This window comes from Papaver somniferum, chromosome 11, assembly GCF_003573695.1.
Source record: "Papaver somniferum cultivar HN1 chromosome 11, ASM357369v1, whole genome shotgun sequence".
Taxonomy (NCBI): Eukaryota; Viridiplantae; Streptophyta; class Magnoliopsida; order Ranunculales; family Papaveraceae; genus Papaver; species Papaver somniferum.
Window position 1 is genome coordinate 76,908,589 of NC_039368.1, and position 13,365 is coordinate 76,921,953.

The window sequence follows — 13,365 nt, forward strand, 5'->3', positions numbered from 1 at the left end:
GTGTTATTAGTAGTAGTTTGCATAGGATTTATGATTGAGAATTGTAATAAAATATCATCAACTCTTTTAGATGATTTAATTAGTTATTTATTGGTTATTAAAACTTTAGATATTATTGGGTTAACGTATAACCAATGAAAATAATGTTTTGTTTAGACTACTCTATTTGATTGAATAATGGAAATTTCTGGATCAGATCTGTTTGACTGTCCATAATAATTAGTAGATAATATTTTTTTTGTTTCATTTTTTCGTCGTATACGTAAAACTCTTTCAATATGCACATATAAAAATTTTAGAATTTTCTGAGTTCCAGAAGTATTTTTTTATCAGTTGTTTTCACTGTACAAAACTCAGACGTTTTCTGTCAGATTCAGCTGTACTGAATTTTATCTATTTTTCAAAATATTCTACGTTATGTTTTAGACTTTCGTGTCTTCTGTAAACTTGAATATGGTTCTTTTATCTTTTCATCATGGTAGGTCAAAGCTAATTTGACGTTGTGAATGAATTGATATGATTTTTGTAAAACGAACCATCACTGTTTTACGTTTCTGCAGTACAGGTCAACTACTCGTTTGACTATGGTCAAAAGGTCTTTAAGATAAACTAAAAATTATAGAAATTTTATGATTGGAAATATGATAAGTTAGGATTCAGAATATATAATTATAATAATTTATGGATTCGTATTTACGTCCGAAATATTCCTTGAATTACCTGGTGTCTGTTTCTATTTTATGACTCCTCCTTAAAAACGTAACTCTTTTGGATTAAATACGGAACTTTTAATGGTGAAATTAATTTTTAGGATAAATTACATTTCTTTAGGGTTTATATAAATTAAAAATCACGTCAATCTAACGGTTAGATTTTCTTAAAAGAATTTTTATATGTCCGCTGCAACAGAATTTCTGAATTGAACATAAATAAAGATTAGACAAAGAATTAGTTGTTTGGACTTGGGCCAAGTGTGGAAGTCAGGGGCTGTTATTAAAGGTAGCATCTTGGATTTTGGGTTTGGATTTGGGTTTGGAACCCAGGCCCAAAATTTGGGTTGTTACAGTTTGGTATCAGAGCTAGTCTGATCCTTTGGGCAGGCTAGTTTCTGAATAAGTCGGTACGTCTATATGCTTGAATGTGAAATTGTTCGTGTATCTGTTGATTGTTGTTGTTTGAATGCGTAATAGGTTACACTTCTTTTGCATAGATAATTCTCTCGGTGTTACTTATAATTTAATGTCCTTCAATCAGGACATGTCTCGTCGTACGAATGGTTTAGCCGCCCCACATGATGAGGGTTTCGGTGAGGTTGTTCGTGCTTTGAATGTTGTTGCTCAAGCGATGCAACAACAAGTGAATCTTAATCAGAATGCACCTCCTCCTCCTCCACCACCTAATCAACGAGATTTGTTAGTTAGAAGGTTTAGTGAACAAAAGCCCGATTCCTTTAAAGGTAGTCCTGATCCACTGGTCGCTGAAGATTGGATAGATAAGATTGAGAAAATATTCACCCTATTAGGCGTGAATGACGAGGATAAGCTGGATCTTGCTGTTTTTAAGCTTGAGGGTGAGGCCACTCGCTGGTGGGACTTGACTCGTCGTTCTAGGAATGACGGTCTGTTTACCTGGGTAGAATTTCGACTCGCCTTCCTAAATAAGTACTTTCCACAAACTGCACGAAACCAACGCATGATCGAGTTTATGCAGTTGACTCAGAGAAATATGACCGTAGCACAGTACCAAGCCAAGTTTGAAGAACTTTCTCGTTTTGCTATTCATCTGGTGGAGAATGAAGAGCTGAAGGCTTTTAAGTTTCAGGAGGGACTTAGACCTTCAATTAAGGGTAGGTTGTCTATTTTGAAGATTACCTCTTATAATGAGATAGTGGAAAGAGCGATGATTGCTGAGAGAGACATTGAGGAGGCAAATCGAATTAGAGAACGTCACAATGGGGATAAGAACAAGAATAAAAATAACAACCACCCATACCAGAAGAAAGGAAATGGACCGAATATGGAACTTCCTGCACCTTCGTGTTATCATTGCAAGCAACCTGGACATTTTAAGAGGAACTGTCCTGCACTTATTTCTCAGAGGAACCAACAACCCTTTATACCTCAGAACCAACGTCAAGGTTATCAGCAGAACCGTCCTCAGAACAATCCACCACAATACCAAGCTCGACAGCCCCCTCAGCAACCTAAGGCGTTCAACATTGCACATGTTGGTCAGGATCCGGATAACTCAGTTGTTGAAGGTACATTCTTAGTTTACAATTCTTGGGCTAAGATATTGTTTGATACTGGTGCTACTCATTCGTTTATTGCTTCTTCGTTTGTTTTGTCATTGGGTTTGAAAACTGAATTACTTGATGGGTACTTAGGCGTAGCTAGTGCGATAGGCAGTAGTGCACGTATTGACCGCGTGGCACGAATGTGTGTAGTACGTATAGCTAAGCATGAGTTTTTGATTGACCTTTTTGTGATGAATATGTCTGGTTATGATGTAATCCTGGGTATGGATTGGTTATCTGCTCATCATGCTGTTTTTGATTGTTTTCAAAAACGTGTGACTCTTCACTCGGACGAAGGGTCAGTTGTCCACTTTACCGGAACTCGTAGTTTTGCGTCTCCCCTTATCTTGTCGGAAAGACATTTCCGACAGACTCATTCTAGAGGTTTTCTTTATCACTTAGAGATGATAGGAGATGAGCAACAAGATTCTGTCTCTACTATGGGTATTCCAGTGGTAGAGGAGTTTGAAGATGTTTTCCCTGAGGAATTACCAGGTTTACCCCCAAGAAGAGAAATGGACTTCACTATTGAAGTTCAACCTGGTACTTCGCCAATTTCGATGGCTCCTTATCGAATGACACCTATGGAGTTAAAAGAACTAGATAAGCAACTACTCTAGTTGGAAGCTAAGGGTTTTATTCGAGGTAGTACGTCACCTTGGGGTGCACCAGTCCTTTTTGTGAAGAAGAAGGATAACTCGCTGAGATTGTGCATCGATTATAGAAAACTCAACGAAGTTACAGTGAAAAATAAGTATCCCTTACCTAGGATCGAGGATTTGTTTGATCAGTTGAAGGATTCTCAGTTTTTCTCAAAAATTGATATGCGATCAGCTTATCATCAACTCCGAATCAAGGAAGAAGATATTCCAAAAACCGCTTTCCGAACTCGATTTGGACATTTCGAGTTTGTGGTGATGCCATTTGGACTTACAAATGCTCCAGCGGCATTCATGGATCTTATGCATCGAATTTTTCGACCGTACTTAGATAAATTTGTAGTGGTATTTGTAGATGACATTCTTATCTATTCACGGTCACGAGAAAAGCACGAGGAACACTTGAGATTAACATTGCAGTTGTTGAGATCTCATCAGTTATACGCTAAGTTGAGTAAATGCGACTTCTGGCTTTCTGAAGTTCAGTTTTTGGGACACGTGGTATGTAGAGAAGGAATCAAAGTGGACCCAGCTAAGGTTGAAGCGGTTACCAAATGGGAAAGGCCAAAGAACGTGTTTGAGATTCGTAGCTTTCTAGGCTTAGCGGGTTACTATAGACGATTCATTCAGGACTTCTCAAGTATTGCTTCACCACTGACGAAGTTGACTCGAAAGGATTCCAAGTTCGAGTGGAATAATGATTGTGAGAAGGCTTTCTCCATGCTCAAGGAGAAATTGACTACTGCACCATTTTTGACAACACCGGTAAGCGGAATTGGTTATGTGATATTTTCCGATGCATCGTTGAAGGGTTTAGGATGTGTTCTTATGCAAGAAGGAAAAGTGGTAGCTTATGCCTCAAACAACTAAAGACACATGAGTTGAATTACACAACTCATGACCTCGAGTTAGCAGCTATTGTGTTCGCTCTGAAGTTGTGGAGACATTATCTGTATGGTGAGAAGATAGACATATTTTGTGACCATAAGAGCTTGCAGTATATTTTTACTCAACGAGATTTGAACCTGAGACAGAGGCGTTGGGTGGAATTTCTTAAGGATTACACGTATACTTTCCATTATCACCCAGGAAAGGCAAATGTGGTAGCAGATGCTCTTAGCCGAAAATCGAGGGCCAATGTAGCAAGTATGACTCTTCATACTTGGGATTTGTGCAGACTTATGGAGGAAGGTGACTTGGGCCATGACGAGATGATTTACAATACTATAGTTGTTCCAGAGTTACAACAACGGATTGTAGAATCTCAACAGACTGATAGGGAGATGATTTCGATTCGTGCTCAAATGGAGAAAGGAGAAACTCCAGAAGGTTGGACTCAAACTGATGGTGTATTTCGTTTTATGGGAAAACTTTGTGTGCCAATGAAATATAGGATGGAGGTACTAGAACAGGCTCACAATTCTAAATTTAGTGTTCATCCGGGAGGATCAAAGATGTACCATGACATGAAAAGGCAATATTGGTGGAAAGGTATGAAGAAAGATGTTGCCTTGTATGTGTCGAGATGTCTCACTTGCCAACAAGTGAAGATTGATCATCGGAAACCAGGAGGGTTACTTCAACCATTGCCCATCTCAGAATGGAAATGAGAACACATCACTATGGATTTTATCATGGGATTACCCAGAACTGCATATGGTAAGGATACTATATGGGTTATTGTTGATAGACTTACCAAGTCGGCGCACTTTTTAGCAATCAAGAAGACTGATACGTTAGCCACGTTAAGTCAGAGGTATATCCACGAGATAATAAGGTTGCACGGTACACCGGTGTCAATTGTATCTGACAGAGATCCTCGTTTTACTTCTCAGTTTTGGCAGAGTTTACAGAAGGCGTTAGGTACACGTGTTTCACTTAGTACTGCCTTTCATCCCCAGACCGACGGGCAGTCTGAACGGGTAATTCAGATTGTAGAGGATATGTTAAGAGCTTGTGCCTTGGATTTCAAGGGAAGTTGGAGTGAGAACTTGCCATTAGTAGAGTTTTCTTATAACAATAGTCATCAGGCTAGCATCGGTATGGAACCTTTTGAAGCATTGTATGGACGACCTTGTAGATCACCAATGTGTTGGACCGAGATCGGCGAACGTAACATTTTCGGACCGGATTTGGTACGAGAGACGACTGAGAAGGTTCAGTTAATCCGACGGAGGCTAATGACAGCTCAGAGTCGTCAGAAGAGTTATGCAGACAAGAGACGTCGACCTCTAGAGTTTACCGAGGGTGACTTGGTGTTGCTCAAAGTGAGCCCGAAGAGAGGTATTAAGCGTTTTGGCAAGAAAGGAAAGTTATCACCACGTTACATTGGACCTTTTCAAATTATTCGACGTGTGGGTGCAGCTGCTTATCAGTTGGAGTTACCTCAGCGAATTGGGCACGTTCACGACACTTTCCACGTGTCAATGTTGCGGAAATACGAGAGAGATCCGTCTTATGTTATTGACCCTTCACATATTATTTCCTGGGAATATTTGGACATTCAAGAGGATGCTACGTACGTGGAGAGACCGGTGCGAATTTTGGATTTTAAGGAGCATGTGCTTTGCACTAAGACCATCCCTATGGTTAAGGTGCAGTGGCAACGCCGCCAGGTTGAGGAAGCGACATGGGAATTAGAGCCCGAAATGCGGAGCAAATATCCTGAACTTTTCTAAGGTAACCTCTAAATTTCGTGACGAAATTTCTTTTAAGGGGAATAGAGTTGTAAAACCCGTCCCAATTTCAAGGCTATTTCCGTCGTTTATAAAAAGGGTATTTTGTAAAAAAAAAAAAAAAGAAAAAGAAAGAAACTTGACATTAACTAGTAGGTGTTTAGTTCATATAAGAGGGCCCAACAATATTATTAGTAGGTGTTTAGTTCATATAAGAGGGCCCAACAATATTAATAGTAGGTGTTTAGTTCATATAAGAGGGCCCAACAATAGTGAGTAGGTTGTTTGGCTAATTGGGCCCAATTTGAATTTGGGCCATGTATACTCAACTTGGTGCCGATCAGGAGAAGAGTTTAATTAGGTTAAATTAGTTTCCTGTTAGGTTTAGGGCATGAATAAAAAAATAAAAAAAAAAGAGATAAAAACCAAGCCGCACCTTTGTTTTTCCATCTCATTGTTATTCCTAGCCAGACGAAACAAAAAAAAAAAAATAATACGGCGGTGATTAGTTCGTAGAATTGGAGCGACCTTGATATTAGTTGATTATTGATCTCATTACTGTTCTTCCTAAGGATTATTGCTAGCGTTTGAGGTAGGCGCAACACAATCAAAAACCTTCTTTTTATTTAAGTTTCTTTTAATTAATTTTATTTTGTAAGTTTTGATTCATATATGAATGATAATCGATGTTGTGAGTATGATTATGTATGTTGGGATGCGGTCCATAGATTGTGATTCTTAAAAACAACTTTGATGGGATACGAGATATCCTTGGGAATGGTTTTGTTCCCTAAACCCACGTGGGGCTCCCTGGGGCGAGCGGATTTGATTGATTGATTTGATTGTTCTTATGGATGTGGTGTTTCCATGTGGTTGTGATGCTAATAATCATGTTAGTTGTTTTAAAAAGAATTGAAAATGTTTGATAAAATGTTTTGTTGCTTCTTTTCCTACTGGGTGTCACAACTCACGTCGTTTAATGACAAAAAATTCCAGATTTTATGGCACCACAAGGAGCTAATGGCGGAAAAGCGTAGAGATCGGTTTTGGTGTTATTAGTAGTAGTTTGCATAGGATTTATGATTGAGAATTGTAATAAAATATCATCAACTCTTTTAGATGATTTAATTAGTTATTTATTGGTTATTAAAACTTTAGATATTATTGGGTTAACGTGTAACCAATGAAAATAATGTTTTGTTTAGACTACTCTATTTGATTGAATAATGGAAATTTCTGGATCAGAACTGTTTGACTGTCCATAATAATTAGTAGATAATATTTTTTTTTGTTTCATTTTTTCGTCGTGTATGTAAAACTTTTTCAATATGCACATATAAAAATTTTAGAATTTTCTGAGTTCCAGAAGTATTTTTTTATCAGTTGTTTTCACTGTACAAAACTCAGACGTTTTCTGTCAGATTCAGCTGTACTGAATTTTATCTATTTTTCAAAATATTCTACGTTATGTTTTAGACTTTCGTGTCTTCTGTAAACTTGAAGATGGTTCTTTTATCTTTTCATCATGGTAGGTCAAAGCTAATTTGAAGTTGTGAATGAATTGATATGATTTTTGTAAAACGAACCATCACTGTTTTACGTTTCTGCAGTACAGGTCAACTACTCGGTTGACTATGGTCAAAAGGTCTTTAAGATAAACTAAAAATTATAGATATTTTATGATTGGAAATATGATAAGTTAGGATTCAGAATATATAATTATAATAATTTATGGATTCGTATTTACGTCCGAAATATTCCTTGAATTACCTGGTGTCTGTTTCTATTTTATGACTCCTCCTTAAAAACGTAACTCTTTTGGATTAAATACGGAACTTTTAACGGTGAAATTAATTTTTAGGATACATTACATTTCTTTAGGGTTTATGTAAATCAAAAATCACGTCAATCTAACGGTTAGATTTTCTTAAAAGAATTTTTATATGTCCGCTGCAACAAAATTTCTGAATTGAACATAAATAAAGATTAGACAAAGAATTAGTTGTTTGGACTTGGGCCAAGTGTGGAAGTCAGGGCCTGTTATATAAGGTAGCATCTTGGATTTTGGGTTTGGATTTGGGTTTGGAACCCAGGCCCAAAATTCGGGGTGTTACAGTTTGGTATCAGAGCTAGTCTGATCCTTGGGGCAGGCTAGTTTCTGAATAAGTCGGTACGTCTATATGCTTGAATGGGAAATTGTTCGTGCATTTGTTGATTGTTGTTGTTTGAATGCGGAGCAAATATCCTGAACTTTTCTAAGGTAACCTCTAAATTTCGTGACGAAATTTCTTTTAAGGGGAATAGAGTTGTAAAACCCGTCCCAATTTCAAGGCTATTTCCGTCGTTTATAAAAAGGGTATTTTGTAAAAAAAAAAAAAAAAGAAAGAAACTTGACATTAACTAGTAGATGTTTAGTTTCATATAAGAGGGCCCAACAATATTATTAGTAGGTGTTTAGTTCATATAAGAGGGCCCAACAATATTATTAGTAGGTGTTTAGTTCATATAAGAGGGCCCAACAATAGTGAGTAGGTTGTTTGGCTAATTGGGCCCAATTTGAATTTGGGCCATGTATACTCAACTTGGTGCCGATCAGGAGAAGAGTTTAATTAGGTTAAATTAGTTTCCTGTTAGGTTTAGGGCATGATTAAAAAAATAATAAAAAAAAAGAGATAAAAACCAAGCCGCACCTTTGTTTCTCCATCTCATTGTTATTCCTAGCCAGACGAAACAAAAAAAAAATAATACGGCGGTGATTAGTTCGTAGAATTGTAGCGGCCTTGATATTAGTTGATTATTGATCTCATTACTGTTCTTCCTAAGGATTATTGCTAGCGTTTGAGGTAGGCGCAACACAATCAAAAACCTTCTTTTTATTTAAGTTTCTTTTAATTAATTTTATTTTGTAAGTTTTGATTCATATATGAATGATAATCGATGTTGTGAGTATGATTATGTATGTTGGGATGCGGTCCATAGATTGTGATTCTTAAAAACAACTTTGATGGGATACGAGATATCCTTGGGAACGGTTTTGTTCCCTAAACCCACGTGGGGCTCCCTGGGGCGAGCGGATTTGATTGATTGATTTGATTGTTCTTATGGATGTGGTGTTCCATGTGGTTGTGATGCTAATAATCATGTTAGTTGTTTTAAAAAGAATTGAAAATGTTTGATAAAATGTTTTGTTGCTTCTTTTCCTACTGGGTGTCACAACTCACGTCGTTTAATGACAAAAAATTCCAGATTTTATGGCACCACAAGGAGCTAATGGCGGAAAAGCGTAGAGATCGGTTTTGGTGTTATTAGTAGTAGTTTGCATAGGATTTATGATTGAGAATTGTAATAAAATATCATCAACTCTTTTAGATGATTTAATTAGTTATTTATTGGTTATTAAAACTTTAGATATTATTGGGTTAACGTATAACCAATGAAAATAATGTTTTGTTTAGACTACTCTATTTGATTGAATAATGGAAATTTCTGGATCAGATCTGTTTGACTGTCCATAATAATTAGTAGTTAATATTTTTTTGTTTCATTTTTTCGTCGTATATGTAAAACTCTTTCAATATGCACATATAAAAATTTTAGAATTTTCTGAGTTCCAGAAGTATTTTTTTATCAGTTGTTTTCACTGTACAAAACTCAGACGTTTTCTGTCAGATTCAGCTGTACTGAATTTTATCTATTTTTCAAAATATTCTACGTTATGTTTTAGACTTTCGTGTCTTCTGTAAACTTGAAGATGGTTCTTTTATCTTTTCATCATGGTAGGTCAAAGCTAATTTGACGTTGTGAATGAATTGATATGATTTTTGTAAAACGAACCATCACTGTTTTACGTTTCTGCAGTACAGGTCAACTACTCGTTTGACTATGGTCAAAAGGTCTTTAAGATAAACTAAAAATTATAGAAATTTTATGATTGGAAATATGATAAGTTAGGATTCAGAATATATAATTATAATAATTTATGGATTCGTATTTACGTCCGAAATATTCCTTGAATTACCTGGTGTCTGTTTCTATTTTATGACTCCTCCTTAAAACGTAACTCTTTTGGATTAAATACGGAACTTTTAACGGTGAAATTAATTTTTAAGATAAATTAAATTTCTTTAGGGTTTATGTAAATTAAAAATCACGTCAATCTAACGGTTAGATTTTCTTAAAAGAATTTTTATATGTCCGCTGCAACAGAATTTCTGAATTGAACATAAATAAAGATTAGACAAAGAATTAGTTGTTTGGACTTGGGCAAAGTGTGGAAGTCAGGGACTGTTATTAAAGGTAGCATCTTGGATTTTGGGTTTGGATTTGGGTTTGGAACCCAGGCCCAAAATTTGGGTTGTTACACCTCACTTAGGATGGGAGTTGTGTGCTTCCAAAGTTTTAACGGATTATTTTGCTTCTAAGTATCCACCACTTGATGTGTTTGATTCAAGTATTGTGCAGGTTCACCAAGATGAGGAACCTTTTGAAGTTTCGGAATTCTATGTTCTCTATCCACTTCCGAGTGTAGAAATGACTATGTGTGGGGGTGTTTGTACCCAGAAATACTTCTAGGAATAGAACACGATTAAAGTGGAGTTGTTCATGAAAACAGGGTTAAAAACAGAAAATAATCAAGAATGACAGACACAAATTTAACGTGGTTCGGCATGGTTTGCCTACATCCATGGACGAATCCCCTTGGGGAGTGATGTTTTATTGATAATGAAATTACAGTGTATTTTTTTCTCTATTAGCTGCCTCACTCTCCCCCCCCCCCTCAGTTCAGAATTACATTCCCTCTATTTATGCAATCCTTAACATAAATGGTATTTACTTCCCTTGCATTAATTATTCATAAAACTGCATGAAACTGCCCTCCTCCACTAATTCTCATGGCCGTAAACTCCCTTGCATTAATTCTGCACGAAACTGCCCTGCATGCCTCCTTGTATTGATTTTTCATGAAACTGCATCATGTATTAATTCTGCATGCTGGCAGACTGGATTGATGGTTTACAGGCATAATGGACTGGCGTTATGGATGGAGGATGATTGACATGCATAATGGGCAGGCAGACTGGATTGACTGGATGACTACACTGCTGGCAATCTGGATGGAGGACTTCACCTGTGGAAAATGCTGGGAAACATGGACGAGGGACATGGATCGGGGACATGGTTGGTAGCATCGCTGGCAACATGGACGAAAACTGGCTAGAAGCGCGACTGGAAATTCGGTTTCGATAGTTGACCAACGGTTATCTTTGGCCATTGATCGGCCATTGACTTTGACCAGTCGTTGACTTTGACCATTGAAAGGTTGTTGACTTTATGAAATACTAGATAGGATGGTGGGATGCGTTGGTTGAATGGTTAGCAGGCTTGGATGACAGCTGAAAAATGACCCAGGTAGTATTTTGGCCCAATATGTGGCAATTTTACTCATGGTACAAACATGGGAAACTTCAATAAAGTAATAGCTTCAATATTTATATTTTGTGCTAATATTTTTGAGAAGCTGTTATTTGAACTGTAGATTGTTATTTGGAAGGATTACCAAATTTTCAGATTATTGGTGTACGGACAATAACAATAATGTCGGGCTGACGACGTTAAACCAAGCGCTATGAGGGAGGCACCCATCCGTTTTTTATCTCTATCCATTTTTTTTTAGGTTATTAGTTTTGCATATCATATCTTGAATTCCCATCTTAGATTTCACAAAGTCTTATATCTATAATGAAAGTTTTGACGAATTCTCGTCAGGAAAATTCTGACCGCGCACTTGTCACGAAAATAGCTCTCGGGACTTCTTACGGAATCCTATTTGAGTGGTTGACCCCAAATTTTAAAGAAGACAGACTTACCTTTATTTTCCAAAAAGAAAATTTGAATTTGGAGTTTGTTAAGTTGGAGTAATAGGCCTGGAAATTTGAGTTTCGGTATTTTTACAGAACTTTTTTCAGATTGCATGTCAGTCAGTCCGGAGGCCATAAAATTCAGACCATTTATCGAAATACTGCAAATTTTGACACCTTATAGAAAACACGTAGTCGAACAACTTCTGTTTAGGATGTTTTTCCTAGTTCCATACCTATTTGTACAGTTTTTGAGTTTTTCAGAGCTGTTATGTCAGAAATCAGAATTTTCGGTTTTGAACATTGAGGACAATGTTGAGTTTAAGTGTGGGGGATTAGTTAAGCATGTTTGGATTGCATAAAAACATTAAAATAAAATAAAATCATACTCTTTGATTTCTTGCATTCTTAAGACTTCATCTTTTGGAGTTAATATTGAGCTAGTTAGGATGACACTCTAAACCTTTTAAGGTTGAAACAGTTCTTACGGCTATAGATTAAGTTCCACTTATCGTTATAAAATCATTAAATATATACGTTCATAATTGAATGCAAAACTAAGCTATGGTAGTCGTTTGAAAGATTCATCCTCGCAATTAATCATTACTGAATCACTTTCTTTTTATTTTTGCAGTTATATGTTTCTCTAAAGTGATTTGGTGGGATCCCGATACTACCGTGGATGTTGTAGCAAGGTAATCATTGGTTGAGTATTTGAAAGCCCCATAAGGAAATTGTCTTACACTCATAAAGAGTGAGCCGAAAATAAATAAATAAATAAATAAATAAGGCTCCTCTTCATCTATCGACACTAATAAATGATATGTCCGGAATTTTGGACTAATCATAGACGATGAAAACAAAAACCATATCATCATTATATAGCAAGTCAAAAAGACTATTGATGAGGTTCTTGACACTTTGATAGCAGTATGTGTGAAATGTTTTCCCTGTCTCCTTTGCCTAAGCAAGTGTGGAACGCAGGATCCAAGGAAACTATCATGTACTTGCTGAAAAGGAACATGTGCTTAGAGTATCTAATCATGTGGTCGAGTTAAATGGGTGATTCTCTCAACTAGTACGCTATAAATACATATCCTTTGACGACATTCACACAAGTATTGTGGATAACATCTTTCACTTTAGTTAACATTTGCATACTTCAATTTTTTGTTTCCATTTTCTTATCTATCCATGTGATTTCAGTGTGCGAATGTTGTGAAAAACGTTGCAACAAGTATGATGACTATCTTAGTAGAGTTTTGCAATCAGGTTGAATGACACACGTAAGTAATTACTTATGCAAGCTAATTATTTGGCTTTTTTCTTTGTGTCTATCTTTGGTGGTTCTTCCAAGGATATAAATTGGAGTAGGTTTTGTGGTTATACCTCTTGTAATCCCTCAAGAGACTATAACTCGTCCATTAGGGACACCTAGGGGTTTAAAGGCCTATTATTCATGCTAAGAGTAACTGTATCCTCACGACATGGAGTTGTTGTATTTAGTATTAGTTTTATTTAGTTTGCTCGAGGACTAGCAAAATCTAATTATGGGGTGAATTTGATAAGTGCATAATTCATATGATTTTAGTATCCATTCCATATTTGCTTTAGCTATTATTCTTGCATATTTTCGTATTATTACTCTTTTTTCTCTTATTTTCCTCTAATAGGTGAATTATACAAAAAGGAGCTACAAAGTGCTGAAAAGATCTATTAATAGAATTATTCCAAGTATCCAAGTGCCCAAGTCCAAGAGAAGTGGAAGAAGTGCGACGATAAGGAGCAAAACGCTCAAAATCAAGAGACGGGCCAAAGACCGATCTTAACTCATTAAAATTAAGGATTTCTCATCTCCATATTGAAGATAATTGAAA

At 36.4% G+C, this 13,365-nt stretch overlaps 1 protein-coding gene across 1 annotated transcript; it reads left to right on the forward strand.

Moving 5' to 3' along the window:
- The first annotated feature begins 1,257 nt into the window (after window positions 1–1,257).
- LOC113324598 lies at window positions 1,258–2,714 on the forward strand. The gene is made up of 2 exons (XM_026572906.1): window positions 1,258–2,594; window positions 2,699–2,714. Exons 1-2 carry the CDS (start codon window positions 1,258–1,260, stop codon window positions 2,712–2,714), a joined length of 1,353 nt encoding a protein of 450 aa, XP_026428691.1.
- The last annotated feature ends 10,651 nt before the right edge of the window (window positions 2,715–13,365 follow it).

Coding starts and splice junctions, on each gene's coding strand:
- LOC113324598 (XM_026572906.1), top strand. CDS start 1,258: ATGTCTCGTCGTACGAATGGTTTAGCCGCCCCACATGATGAGGGTTTC.